This window comes from Vitis vinifera, chromosome 9, assembly GCF_030704535.1.
Source record: "Vitis vinifera cultivar Pinot Noir 40024 chromosome 9, ASM3070453v1".
Lineage (NCBI taxonomy): Eukaryota > Viridiplantae > Streptophyta > Magnoliopsida > Vitales > Vitaceae > Vitis > Vitis vinifera.
This window is the reverse complement of record NC_081813.1, coordinates 2,682,643-2,710,511: the sequence shown is the minus strand read 5'-3', so window position 1 is coordinate 2,710,511 and position 27,869 is coordinate 2,682,643. Positions and strand designations below refer to the sequence as shown.

At 30.8% G+C, this 27,869-nt stretch overlaps 2 protein-coding genes across 2 annotated transcripts; both read right to left on the bottom strand.

Annotated features, from left to right (window-relative positions):
• Nucleotides 1-15,473: 15,473 nt before the first annotated feature.
• On the bottom strand, nucleotides 15,474-17,097 carry LOC132252659 (uncharacterized LOC116803646). Its single transcript, XM_059739474.1, has 5 exons — nucleotides 16,820-17,097; nucleotides 16,607-16,733; nucleotides 16,465-16,530; nucleotides 16,183-16,372; nucleotides 15,474-16,109 (listed from the first exon to the last, which is right to left on the bottom strand). Exons 1-5 carry the CDS (start codon nucleotides 16,865-16,867, stop codon nucleotides 15,689-15,691), a joined length of 852 nt encoding a protein of 283 aa, XP_059595457.1. The 5' UTR covers nucleotides 16,868-17,097; the 3' UTR covers nucleotides 15,474-15,688.
• On the bottom strand, nucleotides 17,097-20,752 carry LOC104880223 (senescence-induced receptor-like serine/threonine-protein kinase). The gene is made up of 8 exons (XM_010656288.3): nucleotides 20,559-20,752; nucleotides 19,375-19,927; nucleotides 18,741-19,216; nucleotides 18,491-18,623; nucleotides 17,751-17,822; nucleotides 17,561-17,632; nucleotides 17,399-17,473; nucleotides 17,097-17,312 (listed from the first exon to the last, which is right to left on the bottom strand). The coding sequence occupies exons 1-8, from the start codon at nucleotides 20,644-20,646 to the stop codon at nucleotides 17,099-17,101; spliced, it is 1,683 nt and encodes a 560-aa protein (XP_010654590.2). The 5' UTR covers nucleotides 20,647-20,752; the 3' UTR covers nucleotides 17,097-17,098.
• Between the last annotated feature and the right edge of the window lie 7,117 nt (nucleotides 20,753-27,869).

Genomic DNA, 27,869 nt, shown 5'->3' with positions numbered 1-27,869 from the left:
GTGTGTACCTGAACCACTTCTTAAGCGCTATCATAAAACATCAATGGTTAATTCAGAAATATGACACACGACATGTATTTTATCAAGGATGATCAAACAAGCATCGAGACAATCAAGTATGACATCAAACAAGGGCAATGACATGCATATTTATGAAATTTTGGGAACGTACCTGGATAGCATATATAACTCCTAATGCGCTTCCTCAAGACATAGGGGTTAGATAATAAATAATAAATAATAAATAATAAATCCTAGCATGCTTATCTAATTAATTAGCAAAAATTATCAGAATTCGGAATAATTAATTATCATACATATCTTGTATACAATTCCTAAAAAGAAAAAAAATGTAAATATAATTACAATAAATAGTAGGGTGGTAGCAAAAATAAATTTGGAAAAAGATTTTCTTATGTAGGGGTTTCACCAATTCCCCAAATTAATATACACGAATTTAGCCTAAAATTGTCCCATTTATTTGGGACCACAAGCTTTGATTCGCGTTTTGTTTAAAACCAAAATTTTTGTTGAAAATTGAGAAGGATGCTAACCGATTAAGAAATGGTTGCATGTTATTTTTCAAATAGAAAAGAGATTTTGATTCTAGAGGCTTTAAATGAATTTAAAAAAAAATCTCTTAAAAGGGTTTTTTTTTTAGAAAAAGAGTTTTGTTTTAAAATAAAGGAAATTAATTTTTAAATTAACAAAAATAGAAAACAAAATATCAATCAAAACAAAAGGAAACAAAGATCACGAAATAAAGATTTTAGGAAATCTTGTCAATTAAAGTGGTGAGAGTAAAGGCCAACCTTCATGGGTTTCCAGTGGCTCTAAAAAAAATTTGACCAACAATCATTAAGGCAACAAATTTATAACTTCCTAATCAAATAAACTAACAAAATTATCATCCAAAAACTAACATTTAGATTTTAAGAAACACATGAATAACTAGAATTAAACTAATTGGAATTAAAAATGTAAACTTTTCCTCACAAGATCAATTAAACTAAAGAATTAAGATCGATAACACGTTCAAATTAAAAATAAACTAGAATTTAAATTAATCGGAATTAAAAATATGAACTTTACCTTATAAGACCAATTAAACTAATAGATTTAAGATCAATAACTCATTCAAATTAAAAATAAACTAGAATTTAAACTAATCGGAATTAAAAATATAAAATTTACCTTACAGGACCAATTAAATTAATAGATTTAAGATCAATAACTCATTCAAATTAAAAATAAACTAGAATTTAAACTAATCGGAATTAAAAATATAAACTTTATCTTACAAGTCCAATTAAACTAATAGATTTAAGATCAATAACTCATTCAAATTAAAAATAAACTAGAAATTAAACTAATCGGAATTAAAAATATAAACTTTACCTTACAAGTCCAATTAAACTAATAGATTTAAGATCAATAACTCATTCAAATTAAAAAATAAACTAGAATTTAAACTAATTGGAATTAAAAATATAAACTTTACCTTACAAGTCCAATTAAACTAATAGATTTAAGATCAATAACTCATTCAAATTAAAAATAAACTAGAATTCAAATTAATCGGAATTAAAAATATAAACTTTACCTTACAAGTCCAATTAAACTAATAGATTTAAGATCAATAATTCATTCAAGTTAAAAATAAACTAGAATTTAAACTAATCAGAATTAAAAATATAAACTTTACCTTACAAGTTCAATTAAACTAATAGATTTAAGATCAATAACTCATTCAAATTAAAAATAAACTAAAATTTAAACTAATCGGAATTAAAAAATATAAACTTTACCTTACAAGACCAATTAAACTAATAGATTTAAGATCAATAACTCATTCAAATTAAAAATAAACTAAAATTAAACTAAAAATATAAACTTTACCTTACAAGTCCAATTAAACTAATAGATTTAAGATCAATAACTCATTCAAATAAAAATTAAACTAAAAATATAAACTTTATTTAAACTTTCATGTAGATTAAAATAAACTAGCATAGAACTAATGAATTGCAATCATAAAAGAGAGACATTTAATCTAAGAAAAATAAAAGCTTGTTCGAAATCGAGATTTAAAAGAATTTATCACAAACAATTAATTAAACCAATCAACTAAAACCCAAACTAAAAAGAAACACTGTATCAAAAATCCAAAAACTAACTTGTATTGTATCGAAAAAATACTCTCTTGATGTGTCGAAATGGCAGCCCAATTAGTCCTTCAAGTCCTCTACCGCTCCCTTCAAAAAACTCTTGCGTGTGTTGATTTCCCCTCAAAGAAAAGGTCTCTCTCCCCAAGAAAAAGTCCCACCGTCCTTCTTCTATTCCTTTTTGTTCCATTTATATGGCAACCTATCCTTTTCATGGAATATTTTATTTCCTTTTGGGATATGTACGTGGATATATGGAAAGTGACGTTTTAATTGCAAAGTGGTATTTTAACTTTTATGGAAAGTGCTTTTCTATTTTATATACATCATAATTCAAAAATAAAAATAAAAAATAAAAAAAATATTAACAAACCTTTTTAAAGGTAATAATAATAATAATAACTTATCAAATTGGTATAAACAAATATATATATATATATTAAAAAACTTAACTTACCAAAAAATATATTAAAAGCACTTTAAGAAAATAACCAAATAAAATACAAAATAACTTACTAAAAAAATTTATTAACGTACATATTAGTAAAAACATTTAATAGTAATCATAAAAAGAGATAAGATAATTGATCACATGCAATCTTGTAAAAACAAATAAATAGATAACAATAAACAAATAGCTAAACAAATATAATAAATAAATAACTAAATAAATAAATAGATAAATGAATAAGAAATCAAGCTCATGCAAATGTTAAGAAATACAAATCATGTGAACTATGCAAGTCATACAGGAGTTATCTAAAAGGTAACATAGGTGGGCCAGGATGCCTAAGTGGACCTAGCAAACCAAAGTGGGCCTAGATGTGCCTAAATGAGCTTAGGTGAGTCTAAGTGGGTTAAAGTGGACCTAAATGAGCTTAGGTGAATCTAAGTGGGTCAAGGTGGACCTAAGTGGGCTAGGTATACCTAAGTGGGCCTAGGGTGAGACTAGGTGGGCCTAACTAAGTCTAACTTGAAGTGCACTTAAGTGAAGCCTAATCTAAACTTGAAGGTCAACCAATGTCATAATGTGGAACTGGGTAAACCCCTCAACTAAAGTCTCCGAGGTGGCTCAAGAAAGGTAAGTAGCGTGAGTAGCTATGGGCTACCAAGAGATTATTGTAAAGTATTGGTAATGGACTTTAAAACATGTGCTAAAGGGACAAAATTGAGGGTCTACAACTATACAAGTCAATTGAATTGCTTGACTTTGTCATTTGTCCCTCGATCCTTCTAGTTTGATCATGGGCTTTCTCTTCTTCCAAATACTCCTTTAGTTCCATCATTACATGACTCATGGTCACCCTTTGGATGGAAATTGATGGTAGGCATGCCATTGCCATCTCCAAAACTCTCCAAACTGAACTTGTGTTGAAATTTCCTTATAGCCTAGGATCAACAATGCTTCCAATGTCCCCTCTCTCAACAAAGGACCTTACCCATTGAACTATATGAATGTTGCCTTTATCTTTAATGATTGCAAGTTTTTCAGTTATACTCCAATAGAACAATTCCAAAGCTATAAATATCACTTTTCTTGATCAACCTATTGAATATGTAGTACTTGCATAGAAGCACTTGGTGACAAAATCCAATATAGTGTCTTAAATTTTTTTTTCATGGACATCCACATGTAGGGGTGTAAATTGGACAAGCTTAGACAATAATTTTCAATACTCGGATGGGGGTAGAGTTAGGTTTTTTCTACCTAAATTCAATTTGGGTTGGACTTGACTAAGGTACGAACCACGCAAGCCCAACCCGAACTCAATTTAATGTTTTTATAATATTTGTAATGTATATTACCTTATTAACAATATTCATTTTTTTTATATTTTAGAAAATATATCAAATTGTATTATATCTTATATTTTTCATTTTTAAAGAAAATATATATAAATTTTTTTATACTTTTTTGTTATTATCTTAAAATTTTGTCCTATTTACTATTTAAATTTTCATATAAATGTATAGAATTTTATTTTTATTTTTATTTTTATTTTTATTTTTTAAATAATATAGATGGATTTTGAATTATACAATATGACTAACTTGAATTTAATCTAACCAACCCAAGTTAAACCCAAACTTAAAGAAATGAGGTTGGGTTAGGATTAGGTTGAATAACTCGAGCTAGAAGTTGGGTTGGGTTAGGTTAAAGTTGATTGTTTCTTAATTCGGATTGGATTTGGGTTAGTGATCAACTCACCCAATCTACAACCCTATCCACATGTCTACTCTTATTGACCAAAAATATAGAATGGCCCCTAAAATAGAAAATAGAGTTCTTAGTTCATAGGGCAATCTCCTATAAAGATATAGTCATATACCGATTAACTGTAAAGTAACATGGACTTACTCTCAATCAATGTAACCAACAGTGCCAACAATTGCAGTTGTGACATGAGTTTCACTCTCAATTGAGAAAAATCTTGAGAACCCAAAATCAACTATCTTAGGTTACAATTTTTCATTCAATAAAATGTTGGCAGTTTTCACATCTCTATGAATTATAGGCGGCTTACAACCACGGTGCATGTACTTTAGTCCTACACCCAAAAATTTGAAGAAATGTTAGTTTGATTCAAGAGATTTGAAATTTATTAGTATCAATTGCAATCAATTGGCCTACTCACCTCGTGCTGCATCCATTGCTATTTGAAGTCTCTTTATCCCAACTCAAAGGTTAGTGCTTCTATTTGCTCTTTCAACATGAGAACCCAATCTTCATATCTTTGATTTTATTTTTAGCAAAATGGTTTTCTCAATGAGGTAAGATTCATACAAGAGAATGGGAATTTACCTGATACATAATTTTGTAAGTTTCCACCAGCCATGTACTCATAGATGAGCCCCATGTTTGTACCTTTATGGTAGTAACCAACCAGAGAAGCTAAGTTTCTTAATTTGGTGAACTCTCATCAAAAGTTGAACCTACAACTCAAAAACCAAAAACAAAGTCAAATTAGAAACATTTTCACATGAAAGAGGGTTGATACATATATGGGATAAAAAAAAAAAAAATCTTCCTCGATCTATCTGATAAAAGATATCACAATCACTCTCATATAATTAAACACATGTTCTCATTATGTCGTATAAGATTGTGGAGTCAAACAAACAAACACCTTGATTGAGGATCTACTCTTGTCTATTTTGTGTCTAAAGAGACCTAGCTTGCTACTTTAAAACATGTCTATAAGGTTAGAAAGATTCCATACATGTATAGTGGTTGAAACTTTTTTCTCCTATCTGATGTGAGATATCACAAAAATCTTTAGACAATCAGATTACTATAAGATCAAAATAAAATGAATTTATGTATCGAGAAGCATGCTTTAGTATGAAACTCCTTCATTCCTTATTTTGATGATTGAGAGAGCATCTTGATAGCAACTCATGTGCCATTAAGCATGCAACCACGACAAACTGTTCCAAATCTTCTTATCCTAATGACTGTTTGAAAGTTATTAGTAATACTCACAATCTTCAAGTATCTGAATAGTTGGTTCTCCATCTTTAGTGACCATGTTTCTTCAGGAGATATGACAAGTGATTTTGTAGCTAATATCCAAAATAAAAAATTAAGAGATCTTAGAAATAGGATGCAAGCATTCATAGGGCCAACTTCTTTTGAAATACAAAAATGCATATGTTTTTCCCTTTTTTTAGGCTCCATAGAATAACCAATGCAAGGAAGATGATGACAAGTGATGAAACAACTGTTGTAACTATTGGAACAACAAAGTTCTTCTTTTCTTTACATTGAGTTGATGGGCAAATATCCGAGTTGTTGCTTACATTAGCATTAAATTAGTTGTTCTTAGGGGGAAAATGAAGTTGGAAAACCAAAATAGTGTTTAAGAAATAGAATTAGTATTGATGGGGTTTTGAATAGAGAGAGTGAACGTTAATGACAACGACCCTTTCTTTGATCTTGCAATGGGATATGGAGGAACTGAGCTTGAAAGCTTGTTTCATGTTACATTCCTACAAAGATGTTGAATTAGACTATATGCTTTTCATTCCAACAATTTTTTGTTATACCATCAAAACTCTATTACTTACAAGGCAGTTAAGAATGACAGTTGTGACAAAAATTTAAGCAGTTATCTTGTTAGGCTATTGTTTGACCAATCCCTAAAATGAAATGTAGAATACTTTCAACCTCACTGCTGTCATTAATAGGACTTCTCATTAAGTAGAGGGTTTTGTTGTATGCATTCATTTTCCAAATAGTATACTTCACAAATCATTTGGAACATAAAGCTTATGACGTATATATATTTACCACGTAAGCACTTTTGCCCACTGTTTTATTTATTTATTTTTTATTTTCAAATTATTGTTGCGGGTATCATTTTATAAGAGTGGTATCAAATCTTAGGTTTAGGACAGTAGGTGGTTATTTGAATGGTTAGTACATGTTCTAGAAAATTCTATTAAAAGAGCAATAAGAGCCTAAGAAAAACAGGTTTTAAGTGGGACCATTGTGACCCTTCCACTTTCTTGGTGACTTTCCTAATGTATTTATCACAAACACTTACCATTATTTTGGGTTATTGTTCACCATAAAAGTCAAACAAATGGCGGTGAAATTTGAAATAGAAAAATTCAATGGGAGTAATTTTGTGCTATGAAGAATGAAAATGAAAGCCATATTAAGAAATATTTCTTAGAAGCAATTTGTGACAGGCTAGAAAATGTTGAAGACAAAAAATGGGAGCAAATGGATGAGGATACCGTTTCAAGCTTGCATTTAGTAGTAGTAGATAATATACTATCAAACATCTCAGAATTACAATTGATAAAAGAAATTTGGGATACCTTGACAAAACTATATGAAGTCAAGTCATTGCACAAAAAAATTTCTTGAAAACAAAAGTCTACACTCTTCGGATGTTAGAATCTACTTTGATGGTTGAACATATCAACACCTTGAAAACTCTATTCTCTTAATTATCAGTTATGGAGCATAACATAGAACAGAAAGAATACGATGAACTTTTAGTTTAAAGTTTACCTGATTCATGTGATCTATGGAACATAACATAGAAGAGAAAGAACATGTTGAACTTTTACTCCAAAGTCTACCTAATTCATATGATCATCTCATCATAAATACAGCCAATGGTGCTTTAAGAATAATGTTAGTCTTTAATGATATTGTGACTACTTGTTGGGAACCTCGAATAACTCCATTTCCATGCCTTAGATCTCATAAGGTGTGTGCATATATCCCTAGGCATATCTAAATCTATCATAGCGGAAACATATGGCTATAAAAACCATTATTAATTATATATCTAGAGATACAGTATTCATACCTATGATCTGGATGTTCTCATGTCAAAATCTATTTGATGAAAAAAAAACCTAAAAAGTCCAAAGGTCTTGTACGCCCAAGATCTTCTACCTAATTACTTTAGCCACTTTTTTAGCACTCCAAAGTGTGGGCAATGGAATGGAGCAAGTTTTGACTTTCTCTCTTTGGAGGTGGAAGATGACCAACTAAAAGTCATTAGGAAACCTTAACCCATAAGGATTTATTAGGTTACCTATTGGGCTTAAGTGACTTGAGCCCATCAAGGCTTGGGTCACTTAATCTAGCCCAACATAGATCCTAATTGATTAATTAACCACATAGGGTCATCTAATTAATCAATTAGTCTAATCCAAAGACTTTGTTCATTATCCCTTATGCAACCTTGTCTAATTACCAAAATGTCCTTATGCATAAGAATGAACTTCGAGTCAATCCAACCCTAAAGAGCTTAGAACAGGGACCACCAAGACCCATAGAAGTATTGACTTCCTTAGAATCCAATCCTAAAGTTAATTCACCATTCCATTAAAGAGAATCAACTACACTCTAATACCCTATGTAAATAACAATATGACGAAGTTCGGGTCTGTGACCTACTATCCATTGTATGAAGACTCCCCATGAATTGGTGTCTGTAATCTAACAAAGTAGTGTTATCACCCATCAAGATTACCTCTCAAATCCTTGAGTTACAAGTCCCACTTATTATGTGATCAACTGACATACCCTAATTCCAATGAGTATATGTCAAATTCTATTAAAGGAATTATTGTGACCACAAGTTTTATGATCACATGTCCTTTGGATCATCCAATAGAACACATTGTCTCAATCCCATGAGATATCATGACGTCTCTATTGAGAATACCTGTTGCCACCAACCTCTATTAATAGTGACTCATTCCATATGGATATATGCCCACTTTAAGGTCTTACCCATAGATTAAAGTCTCCTATTGATTTTGACATAAACTCAATATCCTTTCAAGGTTGAGAGTCCATGCAGTATAGTAGCTTAGTGAATTATGATTATTGATAGCCTTACATCATGAGTCACCATAGATACTGTCTAGTGTGCATTACATACATTAGTATACTCACCATGGGAAACCTATCTCAACACCAAGATAAGCCATCCTTCTAATTGAGAGGTAGTGTACTACAATCACACTAGATTACCCAAATCCATGAACTGACTATGGACAATTTATCTACTTACAAGGAATCCATGACTTGTATCTTCTATACGACTCATAATGCACCCAAGTCATGTACAATGTAAGAGATGTAGGTTGAATGCTCAAATCAATGTTAATATACCAAGAGGATAATAAGGGAACAATTAAGTCTAACTTTATTACATCATGTCTCACTTTTAGGGGCTTAATCCTAATACTACTATACTTAAGGAAGAAAATGAGCATAAAAACAAAGAAGACAAAATATATTTTTAGCAAACCAAGACTTTAAGTATTTCTAGATGAAGATCAATAGAACATGGTTCTAATGGGTGCCACAACCAAAATAGGTCAAAATCCCAAGGTAAGAGAAAAGTTAAATGCTATCACTTTAGAAAACAAGGGTATGTAAAAAAATTAAAAATAAAAATAAATAAAAATAAAAATTGTTGACACTAAAAAAGAGAAGTAGAGAAAAACATGAAAATGAACTAATCTATGTTATCAAATACTAGAGTTTTGTAGCAAATACTTTGGACGAAGGTAAAATCGTGTATAGCGAAGTAACAACAATTGCGAAAGGCAAAAAAAGATTTGTTGAAGTTTGGTTAATTGACTCAGCTACAATATGACAAATGACTTTTCATAGAGAGTGGTTTCACTTGTATAAACCCATCTCAAGAGGATTAGTGTACAAGGGTAATGATCATGCCTTGGAGATGGTTGACATTGGCTCCATCAAAGTGAAGATAGATGATGGCGTGATTCACACTATTCTAGAAGTACAACATATGAAAGGCTTAAAGAAGAATCTACTATCAATGAGATAATTGGATGACCTTAGATATGAATTCTATGATAAAAAGGGAATCATGAAGGTTATTAGAGGTGCACTTATGGTGATGAAGGCAGAGAAGATGTTGTAAATTTGTTCATGATGCATGAAAGGACATATAAAGAGATTGAGACTTTTGTTGCAAACTCTAGTTAAAAATTGACAATGAGGTGACATCAGAAACTTGGTCACATATTAGAAAAAGAATTAAAAATCCTTTATGATCAAAAGTTGCTTGTTGAACTCAAAACTTTAAGTCTACTAGTTTGTGAGTATTGTGTTATTAGTAAGCAACATAGATTAAGATTCAGTAAATCTTCTACAAAAAGTAAGAGCATTCTAGGCTTGGTGTATTTTGATGTTTGGGAATCACTTGTCACATCTCTTAGGAGTGCAAACCATTTGGTGTTGTTTGTAGATGGTTAATCCAAATGATTTTGGGTGTAGCCCATCAAGAAAAAGTAAGATGTTTTTCCAGTATTCAAAGCCTTTAAAGCGTAGAAAAAGCTTGTAATGGGAAAAAAAATTAAATATTTGAGGACAAACAATGAAGGAGAATTTTGTAGTAAAAAAGGCATACAATGATAGAAAACTATTGCTTACACTTCATAATAAAATGACATAGCAAAGCAGACAAATAGAACTCTCGTAAAACGAATGAGAGCTATGTTGAAGACTATAGGACTATCCAAAACATTGGGTTGAAGTAAGTAGTTTAATGGGTCTCCATCAACATCAATTGAGATTAAGACACCTATGGGAATGTGGATTGGTAAGCCAGCGGATTATTCCTCCTTACACATATTTGGATGTCTTGCTTATATGATGTATAATGACCAAGAAAGAACAAAGTTGGATCCAAAATCCACAAAATGCATATTCTTAGGGTATGTTGATGGAGTAAAGGGGTGTCACCTGTAGGATCCCACTGCTTGCAAGGTTATCATTAGTAGAAATGTCATCTTTGTAAAAAAACATGCTACAAAGTAAAGAAAGAGATAATGCACTGATGAAAAATACAGATATTATAAGTTTCATAAAAAAAAACAATTAAAATAACAACCAAAATCTTCTGAAGTAGTTTCAAAGCACAATGAACAACTACTAGTTGAATCTAAGATACCTGAAGTGTAGTGGTCTATTCAAGAGAGAAGAGAACCTTCCTAACACTAAGAGTTTGTTATGGCGACTAATGTTGTACACATTTTCTTACAGAAGATAGAGAGAATCTTCAAATTATCAAGAGACCAGAAATAGTTTAGATTCATCTTTATGGATGACAATAATGTAAGAGGGGGTTGAAGCCTTGCATAAGAAATAGACATGGAAACTTATGCCACTACTACCTAGAAAAAAAAAAGTTACTGGAAACAAGTGGGTGTAGAAGATCAAATGTGATAGTAATGACCAAGTGGAGCAATATTGTGCAAAATTGGTGACTAAAGGATATGTTCAGAAAGAACATGTTGATTTCAACAAGATTTTTTTTTTTTATTTGTTTGATTTAAATCAATTCAAGTAGTCTTACCTATGTGTGGTAAACTTGATTTGCACCTTGAGTAGTTAGATGTGAAAACAGTGTTTCTTCATGGAAAGCTTGAAAAAAAAAATTATGTGATTCAACTGGAAAGCTTTGAAGAAAATGGGAAAGAAAACTTGGCTTGCAAGTTAACCAAATCTTTGTACAATCTAAAATAAACGCCAAAATATTGGTACAAGGGATTTGATTCTTTCATATTGAGCCTTATGTAAAACAGACTCAATTCAAATCATTGTATATATTATAAGAGGTTTGTGGGTGATGATTTTATTATCTTGTTATTGTTGTTGGATGACATGTTGGTTGTAAGCCCCAACAAAGATCAAGTTCAAGAATTAAAGGCATAGTTGGCTAGGATGTTTGAGATGAAGGATCTAGGACCAATAAACAAGATTTTAGATATGCAAATTCAATGAGATAGAAAAACTAAAAAGATTTGACTCTCACAAAAAATCTATTTGAAGATAATTTTGTCACTTCAACATGCATGATTGTAAGCTAGTGTATACCTCACTTCCTATAATTACAAATTATCTTCAAGTATGAGTCCTAATAATGAAACAGAGATGGCGGAACTATCTCAAAAAACGTATGCATCAACACTAGGAAACTTAATGCATGTTCATTATGATTTATTTGCTAGACAATGCATAAGCAATGGGATCAATAAGTTGGTTTATGGCAAATCCAAGGAAAGCGCATTGGAATATGATTAAGAGGGCCTTTAGATACATAAAAAAAAAAATAAAAAAAAACCTTAAATGTTGCATTATATTTTATAGGATCAAAATTCATCATCAAAGGCTATATTGATTCAAACTTTGCAAGTGATCTTGATAAGAGGAAATCTACTATGGGCTATGTGTTCACACTTATAAGAGTTGTGAGCTAGGTTTCAAAACTTCAAATTGTTGTGGCTCTATCTACAACAGAAGTAGAGTACATGGTAGCTACATAAGCTTGCAAAGAAGCTATCTACATTAAAAGGTTATTAGAGGAGCTTGGGCCTAAACAAGAGAAAATTTCCATGTTTTGTGATAGTCAAAGTGTGTTTTATATTGCAAGGAATCCAACCTTTCATTCTAAGACTAAGCAAATAGGAGTTCAATATCACTTTGTCTGAGAAGTGGTGGAAGAAGGAATCGTGAATAAACAAACGATCCATATGAAGGACAATGTAGCAGATGCCTTGACAAAACCAATTAATACTGACAAATTCAATTGGTGTACATCCTCTTATGACTTAGTGATAATGTAATCAACATGTGATAAGACAAGATATAGAAGAATGACTTCAAGTGAGAGAATGTTAAGGTTGGAGTCATCCCACATCGAAAGAAGACAAAAAGGACATAACCTCCTTGTGATATAAAAGGAAGCCTCAACTCCCTATGCTTTGCATCCCAAAAAAAGGTTTTCATCATTTTATAAACTTTTATATTATCTCATCTTAATTGAAAGAAATGTTATAATTTTGTCTTCATATAATGGATATTTTTCAATCTTATCCTATGGGTGTTTCTCTTATAATCAAGAGGGTTTTACCACGTAAGCACTTTTTCCCATTGTTTTATTTATTTATTTTATTTATTACTCTATTTTATTTTCTATTTTCAAATTATCATTGCGGGTATCATTTTATAACAATTTACAATAAGTCTTTGGAGAGAAGGATGGTTGTGATAAAAGGTTGAGGTAGTATGATGGGGTTTCTAGCAACCAATTATGGGTTGTTGCTTGAGGAAATGATGGTGACTGGGACAAAGATGAGCTAAACCAATGTTGGTATATTGTCCATGCTGGTCTTTTATGTGGAATGGTGGTGTATGATGATTGATGGTCAGGAGTTGGAAGAGAAGTGAAAGGTCTTAGCAAGGACACAAGTGTATGAAAGTTAGAGAAACAAGATGAAGCATGCATATTGTGGAGCTTAACTAGTTTTGACAATGTCAAAGCCTTATACATAGAGCCTCTAGTTGTTTTTTTTCTCTCTATTTTTATTTTTAACTTTCTATAATACCAAAAATGTTTTTTTTTTTTTTTAATTTTACAACCATTTTCTATGAAAAATGGTAAGGTACTATAGCGGTACCTAGCAAACAAAAGATTCAAATTGTTGATTATGTATGTTGAGATCTAAGTCATGGAATGTACAAATGAATAAGATCAATGCACAATTTATAAATAAATGACTCTAAATATATATATATATATATATTTATGTGTGTGTGTGGGAGGGGGGGGTACTACTTGATTGATGGTGTTTTTTCTATGAATATACAGAGAAATACACTTATATAGTGTAACTAGACTTGTTTCTATACATATATTTTTATCAAAGGTCATTTATATAGGGGTTGTTCACCACTTTATTGTTAGTTGACCTGTTCATGGTTAATGGAAAAAGTACTTTTCTATAGCCCCTATGTAACACCCTATATGAATTTTTATTGACAATAATAATTTTCATCAAATCCCTATAGTGAAATAAATAGTAGGCATCTTTGAACTATTTTTGAAAATCATTTTTAAAAATAGTTCTTAATTATCTTTAAAAACAAAATTTTATTTAAAAAATTCAAATATAAAAACCAATGTGTTTTTTTTTTTTTTTTTTTTATAATTACTACTTATTTATAGATAACATAGAAGTTTTCCAAATATGTTTTACATTTTCAAGTGTTACTCAAAACATTTTACAAAATATGATTAAAAACACCTTAAATTTATTTTACGAACCAACCTATTTTCATAACAAATTCTTAAAAGTAATATAAAAGTATTTTCAAAAACAGTTTCTACAACAAACCTATATGTTTTTTATGACTTTATTATAAATTTAGAAATATTTATAGTACATTATTTCTTGTCAAAAAATTGTGTCTTATAAGTTGTGCACAAGCAAATTACTTAAAGCTATTTCACTTCCCAAAAGTTGAATAAATTAGACTTTCAGTATCCGCCTTTCTCATGAAAGAAATGGATTTCATTTAATCAAGTTCTTTGAGCCTAAAACATTGATCATACTATTAATTCTTTGGGATAACTTTTATTTACCACAGTCAATTTTTAAATAATTATCTTTTATTTATAAATATTACAATTTGTGAAGGTGAACAAATTCATTCAAATATATTTAATTTTCCATAATTATGAAGATTGTAATCAAGAAAAAAAAAAGTACAACTTAAATATGTTTTGCTTTTATCTATTTTCTTTTGTTTCTTAAAATAATTTATATAGAAAATTTTCTCATGAATTTTACTTAAAAACAAAACCCAAATATAGAAATCACTTAATTTGAATAAAAAGTTAATTTAAAATAAATTTTCAAAATTTTAAAATTGAAATCAAATTTCTACCACATGTCTCCACTATTTTAACTTTGAATGAACTTATGAGAACTCTTGCTTATTGGTGCATGATAATTGTAGGAGAGCTAGATAATAAATCGCCTTCTCCCCTTATTTTAATTGATTTCTTAACATGCCCAAGATAATACTAGCTTGAAACAAAGCTCTCCAAATGACTCTAGATAGAGGGTAAGGATGTGTGTAGGTTGTGTTTAACAAGAAATATAACATGTAACAAAAATGCTCATTGCAACACTTTTTTGTACAAAATGATAATTAAGCTAATTTGATGTGCCTAGTTTGAGTATGGAACATATGATTTACAATCATTTGAAAAGCATTGACATGGTCACAAAATAGTTGAAGTGCCATCTTAAGCAAAATTCGAACATTTCATAACATGGATGTTTCAATGTAATTTCATAGGTTGAAGAAGCCATGTAGCTTTACTCAACTTCAATGCTAGAGGGTGTCATATCTTGGGTTGCTTTGTAGAACCCTAAGAGATGTAGTCAAAATCAAAAGAGTTAAAAAGTTTCCTACAAGGATTGATTTTCAAATATTAAAGTCTAAAAAAAAAAAGGGTATTTAACTAATCAACTTAATAACTTAATGATCTAATGACTTAATTTAAGTCATTAAATAGATTCACATGTTTGGTAAAGTAATTTAATATTATAACTTAAAGTAAAAACTAATTTTAAGTATTAAATCAAAATAGTTAATTTATTTTTAATCTTATTATTATTATTATTTTTATTATTATTATGATTTTACTTCATTTATCCATATTTAGTAAAAACATATTTTGCAATTATGATTCAAGTAAATAATTTTTGTAGTTATATCATGTCCTAGAGGGTTTGCCCTTTGGGACGTGGTATTAGACTATTAGTATTGAGTCATTGACCTATAATGTGAGTATTAGGAACAGTTTGACTTGTAAAGTATGCACCAAGTTAGGGCTTGGGGCCAATGGCATTTATTAATTGTTGAATGGTAATATGAAATTTGCATTTCATAAATTATTGTCATCGAAAAAAGGAGAGAAAGGTGAGTAAATAAAGGATTAGAAATGAAACCAAATAGGCAAATCTAAGCCTACCATGTTTCAACTTAATGAAATCCTAAAAAGTTGGTACAATTACCCAATATATAAAAAGTTGGTACAATTACCCAATATAGATTTTTTCATGAACACAATTCAAAATATAGAGGAGTGCACCATAATCCATATTCCCACATGCTAACATTAAGCAAATTTATCACATTAAAATGGAGCGTCCAACAACTACCTAGCACGGGGACCCAATTGAGTGCCAAGAATCAAGGGAAGATCGTCCAGGGAATTGCCTGATCCGATGCTGTGGCTACCTACACTTTGAATTCTCCTGGAAGTCACCTCCATCTCCAAACATTCCTTCAAGTCTTCCAGTACATGACTCATATCTGGCCTTTGCATTCCTGTTAATGCTACACATGCTAAGGCTAACTCTAGGGCTTTCCAGGCAGAATTGGCGTTGAAAGCTCCTTGTAACCTTGGATCAACAATGCTTCGCATATCCCCTCTTTTAATCATAGGACTAACCCATCCAACTATATGAATGTTCCCAGGGTTCTTTATCGCAGGCTGGCCGGTGATTAGCTCCAACAAAACAATCCCAAAGCTGTAAACATCGCTCTTCTTATTCAAAATTCCCGTTGACTGGTATCTGCATAGGAAGTTACATTTCATGAATAAGGAAGCAATTATGTAAAATTGTAAGGAATGTTGTTAAAACTTACTCCGGATCCAGATATCCAGGTGTGCCTGCAGGGACAGTTGATATGAAAGCTCCACTTTCAATTGCAAGATCTCTGGACATCCCAAAATCAGCTACCTTGGCTTGCAGTGTTTCAGTTAATAGAATGTTGGAAGATTTCATGTCTCTGTGGACTATTGGTGGCTTACAGCCATTGTGTAGATACTCCAATCCTACACAATTAAGCAAGAAAAGAATCACAAATTAAAGAAATATTTGAATGCAAATTAATTATAATGTGGTAGATCTCCGCTTAGTTACTGACCATGTGCTGCATCTACTGCAATTTGAAGTCTCTGTTTCCAATTCAAAACATCTGCAGCTTCTCTCCCTGCAGCAAATGCATAAACATTGAAGTCCACAAGTTGCTTTCAATGACAGTTATACCAAGAGAGGTGGATATATACCTAATAACTTGTTTTGCAAGTTTCCATTGGACATGTATTCATAAATGAGAGCCATGTGTGTACCATCCTTGCAGTACCCAATTAGACGAACCAAGTTTTTATGATGAACTCTCGTCAAGAGTTTCGCCTGCAACATTTCAAATTCTTTTATGTCAGGCATCAGATGGAGAACTTCTAGTACTGTAGAACCACGGATGGATTGATTTGTCTAACCTCGGCTTGTAATGCCTTGGGGCTTTGTATTGATGATTGAGAACGCATCTTGACGGCAACCTGAGTGCCATCTGTCAAAGTGCCTAGATAAACTTGTCCGAATCCTCCTCTACCGATGGTACGACTAAAGTAATTGGTGATAGTTGCCACATCAGAGAAAGTGAACTCGGAATTCCCTGACTTCAATGACCCTTCTTTGGGGCGTTCACTGACCGTCTCTATGGTTGTAGCAAAGGATATCACAATAAAAATGGAGCAATAAAATGTTAAATCCTCACTTCAAAAGAAACAAAATGAAAATGAAAATGAAAGAAAGAAAATACCTCTAGTTTCTCTCCTCTTGGTCAACTTCCGGATGATTGCAAGGGCAGCTATGAGAATCAGGATAATTACAGACAGAACGGATATAAGAACAGGAACAAGGAACTTGTTCTCCTTCTTCTTCTTTCTTTGGCACGAGTCTGACTGACAAAGATTTGGATTTTCGCCAAGACTTGCATAAAATAGAACATGGTAAGTCAAGAATTCTATAAACAAACATTGAGAACAAGTGCTAGAAAAGATCATTAATAAGCAAACCTCAGAGTTCCATCCTTGAACTTATCGATAACAGCCTGTGGAACCGAACCTGTTAGGTTGTTCCCCGTTAAATTTCTGCAATGACAAGATCAAATACTCAGATTACCTGCATATATATCCAAAAGAATTTGAATATCCCAAAACTAAAAGTTAATTACTTACAGGGTTTTTAAAGATGGCAAGTCTGCAAAAAATTCTGGTACTGGTCCAGTCAAGTTGTTGTATGATAAATCCCTGAAATAATTTGAATTTCATGCATTTTGAGTAAAGGCCTCCATCAGATTATAGAGAAGATATTCATGCTGCCACCATTTTTTTAGGTGACTAACTGCTCATGGCCACTAATACTTACAGATTTTGTAATGATCTGAGACTTGAAAATGAAGTAAGTATATTCCCGGACAAATTGCTAGATGAGAGGTTCCTGCTTGCCAGGTAGATTGGCATATATTAGTAAATCATGTGTAATTTATTAGAAAAAGACTAATAATATTTAGGAGTGACAATTTATATTGGTGGATGTTGTTCATGTTATGTCAAAGCCAAAATATTGTACTACATAGATCAACCCAAATCGGACATGATAATCGTATTAAAAATATAAACCTAAATATTATCTAATTATTAAATAAGTAGTGCATAGTGTAACCCATGTAACTCATTTAAAAGTCAAATCCTTATATTTAATAATTAGGTTGAGTTTAGTTTTGTGTAAGTATATATAATATATGTTTCAACCAAATATGTTTTTGACTCAATTTGCCTATTTATTTGAAGGCAAATTTAAAATGAATCAAAGATGGGTTAAACAACTTGAAGTTACAATAAAGTAAATCAAAAGGATTATTAAATGAGTTAATCTAGATCGAATTTGTGTATGTAGGTTGACCGAAAAGCTATCTATTTATTAAACCGGTTATGTAAGTTGACATACTTGAACTTCACTTAAACCCAATTATGATTAATTCAAAATCTGTAAAAAAGCGTGTTGGGTCAAGTTGTGTTGACAAATTGTATAAAACCTTGCTACCCCTAATAATTTTCACCACCAAGTCCCTACAAATAAAAAGTGGTTTGAAATGCCAAACTCACAATGATATTATAGAAGGGGAAGTATCTTGGCTGCAAGTCAGGCCATCCCATTGGTATTTCATGGGGAGACATGGATCTCCTTGCCAGTTGCTGCTCACTGCGTATCCTGATTTGATCCTCTTGATTGCATCAACTAGTTATTTTCCAAGAAAAAGAAAAAAAGAATTAAATAAAGCTGGATCATGTTCAGGCCTGCTCAATAACTAAATTAGAACATACATGTAACAGAGCAGAACAGAACAGAACGTACCATCGTTTTGTTGGGTTGATGACTGTGAGAATTCTTTTAACCTGTAAACCTCCATAGCATTGATAATTGGTGGAAGCGTGGATCTGTTTGTCCTTTTTAGTGAAAAGGACAATCGGTTAATACTTCCATTCAGGGAATATTTGCTATATACCGTGTCCGAAAGTAGGTATCTAGGAGCCACTGGCCCACCAAATGACTCATCATCATTCACGGAGATGGTAAATTCTCTGATTTGGCCCTTGAGATCCTCAACCTCCGCAAAGTGCATGTACACGTACAACTTTTGAGAAGGATGACCAGCTATTAAAAAAGAGAAACCCAAGGGTTCATTTTCATCTGCAGGTGTTGCAGCAGTTGCCATGACAATCCCTGGTAGTTTATAGTCAGAGGTACTAAAGGAAGAATTTACAAGTGGTGAACTAATGGACTCCGAATTGGCTGGTTCCCAAATCCGATCGTAAACATCATCTTTGTCCCTAAAGGATCACAATATATATTTACATAACTTGTTAGTTCCATATACATAGAGAATTAAGGGAAAATTGGTTTGACAAAATCAGGAAACGGAAAATGGTTTTTTGCTTTGAGAATAAGAAAACAGGTTGGTTTCAAATAACATCTTTTAGTATCTCACCTGATTGCATACAAGTCCTGTTGTGTACCAAAATCGAACCTACCACGGAGAAGCAGTGACCCTGGTTCAGGTGGACTATAAATCGAATCATTAAGCTGTCTGAGCTCTAACACCGATATGAATGGTGTCCCCAAACCGGTGTTTACTAGACACACATCTATGTCATCTGTAATTGGTATGTGTATGATTTCTGCCATGCTAATTTCAATGGCCTTTTCTATCCTCACCGTGGCCCATTCATCAACACCCAGATATAGCTTGAAGATTGGAGGTTGATTCTTGGAATCATAATTCCCATACATGAACGAAGCCCTGATCAAATACTTATGATTCTTGCCTTGTGCTGGTTGTAGGGTGTAACAATTTCTGTCTCCTTCTGGGAAGCTTCTAACGTTTATGAGATGTTGATCGGTATCTTCAAAAATGTATTCCGGGGAAACATCATAATTGATTCCAGTATCTATGAATCTTGTATCCGAAGTGTAATATATCTCGGTTTCACCATCTATATAATCGGAGCCCGGAGCTATCCCACAATCAATGCTTATGAATCCTACAAAGTTTCAAACTCATTCAAATTAAACAGACTTCATAATGAATATGCTTATCTGCACATGCTCGTTATTTTATGAAAAAAAAATAAAACATGGTGTTGCAAGATGGTGCTAAATTGTATAAAAACTTGGCTTGACGAAGTTCGATACAATTTGTCAATATGATTCGAATCCAACATACTTTTTATAGATATAGGTTGAATATAATCATAGTTAGGTTAAACTTGTGTTGACTTCCATAATACATTTAATATATAGGTAGTTTTTGAATCAATTTGCATAACACGAATTTTACCTGAATTGGCCAATTTACTAATGGTGCTAATTAACTTAATCATAACATTAAAGTATTTAACTTATTTTAAATTTATTTTTGAATAAATAAGTTAATTGAACTACAAACATATCTAATTGAAATAGTAATCATATATACTTATACAAGACCTAATTCAACATAATTATTAAATATGAGAACTTGATACACGATATGTTACATGTTTCATAATTATATAACATTTGAGTTTACATTTTTAATAACCTATATATTTAATAGAATGCCTAGAATTTAACATGATACAAAAACTACCCACTAACATGAACTTGACACCTCTCATAAAAATGAATACCTACCTTCCTTTGCTGAAACCCATTCCGAGTTATGCAAGGAAATAATCATCGGAAGAACGATCAGCCAGGTCAATATTAGTCCACCATCCATGTTGTTTGACAGTTTGAAACACCAAAGAGGCAACGAAATCTGGATGAAACTGAAGTGGTGAAGCTTAAGGAAAAGAGAAGACGTATTGGATAAGATGGGCCTGAAACAAGCTTTAAAGGCAAAGCCTTGTATACTAAGCCTCCCAAGCTTGGAAGAAGTAGGAATGATGTTGACTTCCAACGTGTTTGTTGGGAAAGGGTATTGACTTACAGCGTAGGTCTTGGGTTGCTATGACCAGCTCCCAATTATTCTTGACAGCCTCATAATATATGTAATTGAAAATTGAAGAAAATGTTCCACGGCTCCCTTAATGGATTTAATCAAAGTACCTCTTGATATAAATCTTAGTGGGTAATGATTTTTCCTCCAGAATTATTTTTTCATAACTAATATGGACATCGGAAACTCATTAGAAATTCATGAGTGCCCACATCATTGATTTGATATTTCCCATCCAGTGGAAAATAAGAGAAGGAAAGATATAGTGGAAATTAGGGTTTGACTAAGATACCGACGACTTGATTTTCTATACTTATCGAAAAATTTCTTTCAATAATTTTTCAATTATTAATAGTAATTGTCGTAGGAAATAAGACAATGAAGACTTGATTAAGTCAATTTGAAAGGTTTCATGTAGTATCATTCACCCATTGTAACTTGACAAAAAAAATTAATTATTTAATTTTTAAGTCAATGCAAAAAATTAAAATTTTAAATTTCATATTAATTACTATTTATATGTAAAACAAATTCAAACCTATATATTCAAGTTTTAGATAAAAACCAAACACCCACTCCAAGTGTTATGATTCTTTGTAATTATGAAAGGACCGAAAGGAAGAAATCAACCAACTCTTCATTTTTTATTTTTTTATTTTAATTTTTTAACAAAATTTTAGAATTTTATTGACTTGTCAATGTCACACTAACAACAAAATTGAATAATGCATCAAACTAACAGCTGTGAGGGCCCAATAACACATGTGGTTGATATTAAGGGATTATTGCCATTGGAAAATCGGTCGAGGAAGGTGCTAGAAATAACAACACTTTATTTATTTATATCTTTATATTTTAATATTATTTATTTGTATCTTTATTCAATGACTTCGATTTCACGGTATATATTGAACGATCCAAATTTCAATTTGAATAGATATCACGGTATATATTGAACGATCCAAATTTCAATTTCAATAGATATCACTACGATGTCTTAGCATTTTTTGTGTAGAAAAAAAATATTGATGTTGTTTTCCGATCCAAGTTGTTCTTTCCCATCGTATTCATTGGGCTAAATGAGTGGAAATGCCAAGAGTTGTGGGCCATGTTGTGTTGGAAAAAGACTAGCATCATATGAAATCTGCGTCAATTCATTAATTGTATTTTGGTATAAAGAAAAAGAAGCATAGAGACTTTGAATTTTCAATGGGGCAAAAAGACTTTGAATTAATGGAGTCAATTGTAATTGCATATCATCACTGCAAAATGAAGACAAATCCAATATGAGGAAGATGGATCCATTATGTATCCAATTTATCAAATCATAGTGATGTTTTCTACATGGAATTGTAATTAATTTTCATTCTTATCTTAATTTTGTCTATATTTTCACGTACCAAACACATCATACAAGTCAATATTAAAAACTGTTTTTTAAAATAAAGCCAGAAAATATGTTTTATAATAATAATAAAAAATTCAATTGTTGAAAAAAGAAGAAGATATTTTTTTTTAAAAAAATTTGAGTTGTTTTTATGTATTTTCATTTTTGTGAGGATGGTTTTAAAAAATAACTACATAAATATGGAGAATTACTAAGAATAAAGTATAAAACATATTTTTTGAAAAATGCAAAACAAATTAAAAACATTTTAAGTTTTCAAACGACCTTTATTTATACTATATATAAAATAGCAAAAACTTTTTTGTTTCCCTTGAAATACAAATCATCTCACTTATACGTGCTAACATCATTTCATTACTTTATTTAATTAATTTGAATAACATTTTTCTCTTTTCAAAGACACAGATAATATTTCCTTTTTAAAAAAAAAAATATCATAATTTATTTAAAATGATTTTAATCATTATTACTGAAATTTCTAGATGAAAAATATAAATGATTTTTTTTTCTATTTCTAAAGAGTGAAATGTTTGTAATTTTTTTTTCCTAAAATGTTCCTATTATCTCACTTATATTCATATTCATATTTTATTTTATAGGACAATTATGTTTTGGACCTAGTTGGGCCCAAAAATTAAATTTTAATCCATATAAGTTCACTATTTCAACTTAAGACCTGGAGAAAATGTGGAAATTGAGAAGAAGGATATGAATTTTTTATCTTTCCAAAAATGACCTTTATTGACTATAAAAAAAAAAAAAGGTAGAAAAACATTAATTTAAATTTTATTCCTTTTGTAAACCTCAATAATTTTAATTTAATTTAATGATTTGGAAAAAAAATACACCATTTTCCAAAAAAATAAAAATAAAAATAAATTATTATTATTATTATTTAAAAATCAAACATCTTGGAAAATATATATTTTTAAATTATGTATATAAAAAATAACTAAAAATATGTCAAAATTATTTTTTTAAATGATATATTTTTAGAATATATTTTATAAAAAAATTAGTTTTCTAAAAATAATAAATTTTCAGAATAATTATTAAAAAAAAAATAAATAAAAAAGTTTGTCAAACATTGTGATAGAAAATACTCAAAATAGTTTTAAATGATATATTAGTCTCTTTACATTTTATATCATTCTCATCAATTATGCAATTTTCATGAACCAAATCTTAATTTTTGGACCCAACTGTGTCAAAAACACAATTGTCCCTTATTTTATTTTATTAATATTTTCTTAAAAGAGAACCTAAAAATCAATTTAGATACTATTTCCTTAAAGAAATTATCATAATGTAATTAAAATAATTTTAACTTGAAAAGTTAAATATTATTATGGACATTTTTGGAAAAAAAAAGTGGATAATTAATTTTTTTTCTAAAAATGGAAATAGTTAAGACAGATTAAGATCATTTTTCTCTTTTAAAAATTATCATAATTTCATTACAAAAACAATATTTTCGTATGACATAAATTTTCCTCTGAAAAAGGTGATAAATAGATTTAAATAATTTTTCTCTTTTAAAATTATCATAATTAAATTAATGATATTCTATATCTCTAGAATTATCATAATAATTTCTATTTAAATTCTTTAAATGGAATAGTGATAAAACTAAAAGTTTAAATGATTTAATATATATATATATATATATAATAATGTATAAAAATTAATTATAAATAATTTAAAGAAACGTAAAAGATAATCTTATATTAATATAATTTATTATCTATTAATATAATATATTTGATTTATCTATTTATAAATATTATTTATTAATTTAATATCTTAGTTTAAATTTTCCATTTTATATATTATTTTAATTAATTTTAAGTTATTTATAAATTATTTAAAACAAATAATTTACCGTTAAACTACTATTTTTTAAAAATGATAAGTTACTCATTAGTTATCTTTAGAAATTTTATCTCTTTTCATTCAGGGGATGACCTATAAATTTAATTTTCCAAATAATTATTAATAACAAATAAAAAAAGAATTCAAAATTCTTATTTAAAAGCCCTTTCATTGGCAACCATTAAAGATATGATACCAATCATTATTAACTATTAATAATTAATAATTAAAATTAATTTTCAAATATTAGATTATTAATATTTAAAAATATGATATTTATAATTATCATAATAAATTTGAATTTTGTAATACTGACTAACAAAAAAACTAATAAAAGTAAGATAAGTAGAAACAACAAATTCACATGTGGAATTTTATAAAATATAATGAAAAAAAAACAGTTATTATTGGGAAAAAAAAATCAAACATTAAATAAAATTCTAAGGAATTGTTAAAGTTATCCTAATAAATTTTGAGTTAAAAGATTTATTTGAAATAATAATATGTAGAAAATTGTAAATTGCTATAAATAAAAAATAAAAAATAAAAAATAAAAAATAAAACTCATATGTGAGTTTTGGTGGGGTCCATCCCCATTATGAAGATGGTAGGCAACCATCTTTCTGCTTCTTGAGAAACCAAAATTTCTCTTTAGTTTTTTGTTTGCTCCATGCTGCCGCCACCGCCACAACCCCTTTTTCCTCCAATAAATTGTTGCGGTTTATTCCTCTAATAAAAACCTGCCTTTATTTCAACCAATTGAGGCGATCTTCACCCTTAAAAAATCTCCCATAAATAACAGGCTTTTGGGATCATTTGGAGAGACAAAGAAAATTCCAACCATAGAGAATTGTGCAAAAAAGTGAGAAAAGAATGATGGTATCGCATAGGGAGAGTGTGTGAGAGAAAAAGAATAGTACTCCACATAGAGAGTACTAAGTGATAAAATTGTGAGGATTCCTAGGGTGTGTGAAACTCAAATAAGGGCAATACTTGAGTAATATTTTGTTTCAATTTTATCACATAGTGAATTATTTTCTCGACTTTGCCTCATGGGGGTTTCCCTCATTCTGAGGGTTTTACCATATAAAATGGGTGTTCCTTTTTCCTTCCATTTTATTTTATATGGATTGGCACTGTCACCCATTTATTCATTTTTAAAGGTTGGCATAGCCACACAATTGCTTATTCAAATTTCTGAAGGTTGGCATAGCCACGCATGCTATTTATTTAAATTTCTGAAGGTTGGCATAGCCACCCGACTTGCTCATTTAATTTCCTATTGATTGGCATTGCCACCAAATTATTAATTGATAATTATTATGGATTGGCAAAGCCACCCAAATATTACTTGTAATATTTAACAGGTCACACACATTTCTAATAACCGCTATTAGAGTGTGGCTCAAAAGTTCAAGTTCGGGTGGAATCATGGTCGAAATTTATTCGAGTCCCATGATTAAATTGACGGCTACAAACTACTCATTATGGAAATCCATGATGGAGGATTTCCTCAATTGTAAGAATTTAGTGGTATATTTGGGAAATTTTTGCCCCAAAAGGAAAAGTCAGATTAGGTATGGTTAGAAATAGCCTATTCGATGAGGAAATTCAAATGAAGGATTTGGTGGGCAATGACACACATGCCCTTGTCACGGAAAACAGGGGTAGAACTAAAAGTAAAGGACCTTATGGGCAAAACAAATCAAGAAACAAATCCAAGTTTAGAGAGAAGATAAAATGTTATCATTGTGGTAAACTAAGCCATATGAAAAAAAACAAAACTATAAATTCCTTAAACAGGGAATAGACAAGAACCAGAAGCAGATAGATGATAGGAATACCACTACTACCACCTCTACCAGTGACAACGAGGTGACCTTACTTTGTAACCAAGAAGATTGTTGTCATATAGCATATCAAGATGACGAGTGGATAGTGGACTCAGCGGCATCATACCATTGTGTCCCAAAAAATGAATATTTCTCCATATACAAAGCAGGAAACTTTGGTGTTGTGAAAATGGGAAACACAAGTGTTTCTCATATCGTGGGGATTGACAACATCTGCATACAGACAAGTACGGGGTGCACATTAACATTGAAAGATGTGCGACACATTCTAGATTTGCGTTTGAACCTGATTTTTGTACATATGCTAGACAATGACGAATATAGTCACTTTATTGGCAACAACAATTGGAAACTTTCCAAGGGATCTTTGATGGTGGCGTGAGGAAAATTATGTTGCTTGTTATACAAAACACACATGAAGGTGTGTGGAGGTCAACTAAATGCAGTTGAGGATGATGCTTCTCTAGATTTATGGCATAAACGGCCGACACATATGAGTGAGAAAGGGTTACAACTTTTGGCCAAACAGTCCCTCATTCCTATGGCCAAAGTCAAATCATCAAACCTTTATGACTATTGTCTATTTGGAAAACATCACAGAGTTTCATTCCAAAAGAATTCCAATCAAAAGTTAGAGAAATTGGAATTAGTGTATTCTAATATTTGCGGACCCATGGAAGTACACTTGTTGGGTGGTAACAAATACTTTGTTGCTTTTATTGATGACACTTCACGAAAGACATGGGTATACTTGATGCATACAAAAATCAGGTATTACAATATTTTCAACAATTTCATGCTATGATAGAGAGAGAAACGGGAAATCCACTAAAGCATCTTCGAACATATGATGGTGGAGAGTACATCTCTAGAGAATTTAAAGAATATTTGCTCAAAACATGTAATCAGGCATGAAAAGACAAGTCTTGGTATGCCACAGCACAACGGCATTGCTGAACGGATAAATCAAACTATTATGGAAAAAATCCAGTGTATTTTGAAAATGGCTAAACTTCCTAAGCCATTTTGGGGTGAAGCTATCAACACCTTCATTTACCTAATTAATAAATCACCATCAATTCCTTTGGAGTATGATATTCTTGAGAAAGTTTGGACTGGAAAAGATGTTTCATACTCTCACTTGAAAGTGTTTGGATGCAAAACATTTATGCATGTACCTAAGGAACAAAGATCAAAGCTTGATGATAAAGCAATTCTTGCATCTTTATGATCGGATATGGGAATGAGGAATTTGGCTACAAGCTATGGGATCCAGAAAAGCAGAAGATAGTCAAAAGCAGGGACATTGTGTTTCACGAACATGAGACCATTAAAGATATGGAGAAAAATGTGGTTAGTGCAAAACTCACATATGAAGGTGTTGTAGATTTAACAACAAGACAAACTTCATCAAAGGGTGTCATAGATGAAATAGATATGGTAGGATAAAAAAAATGGACAAAAATTGAAGAACCAGTCATCAAGGATGAGGACTAGGGGGAGCAGACCCCTCCACCAGAAGAATGAACTCAATTAAAACGAACTACCAGAGAACATTGACCATCCACAAGGTCTCCCAATTCTGAGTATATTTTAATTATTGATGAGAATGAGCCTGAGAGCTTCTAGGAAGTGCAGTCTTACAAAGACAAAGATTGTTGGACAAAGCCATGCAAAAAGAGATGAATTTCTTGTGGAAGAACGATACATACAAGTTGACAGAACTACCAAAATGGAGAAAATCACTCAAGAACAAATGGGTGTTTAAACTAAAGAAAAATGATGAGAAACTGTTGAAATACAAAGCTCGATTACTGGTGAAAGGATTTGGTCAAAAACAAGGTATTGACTTTGATAAAATATTTTCACCT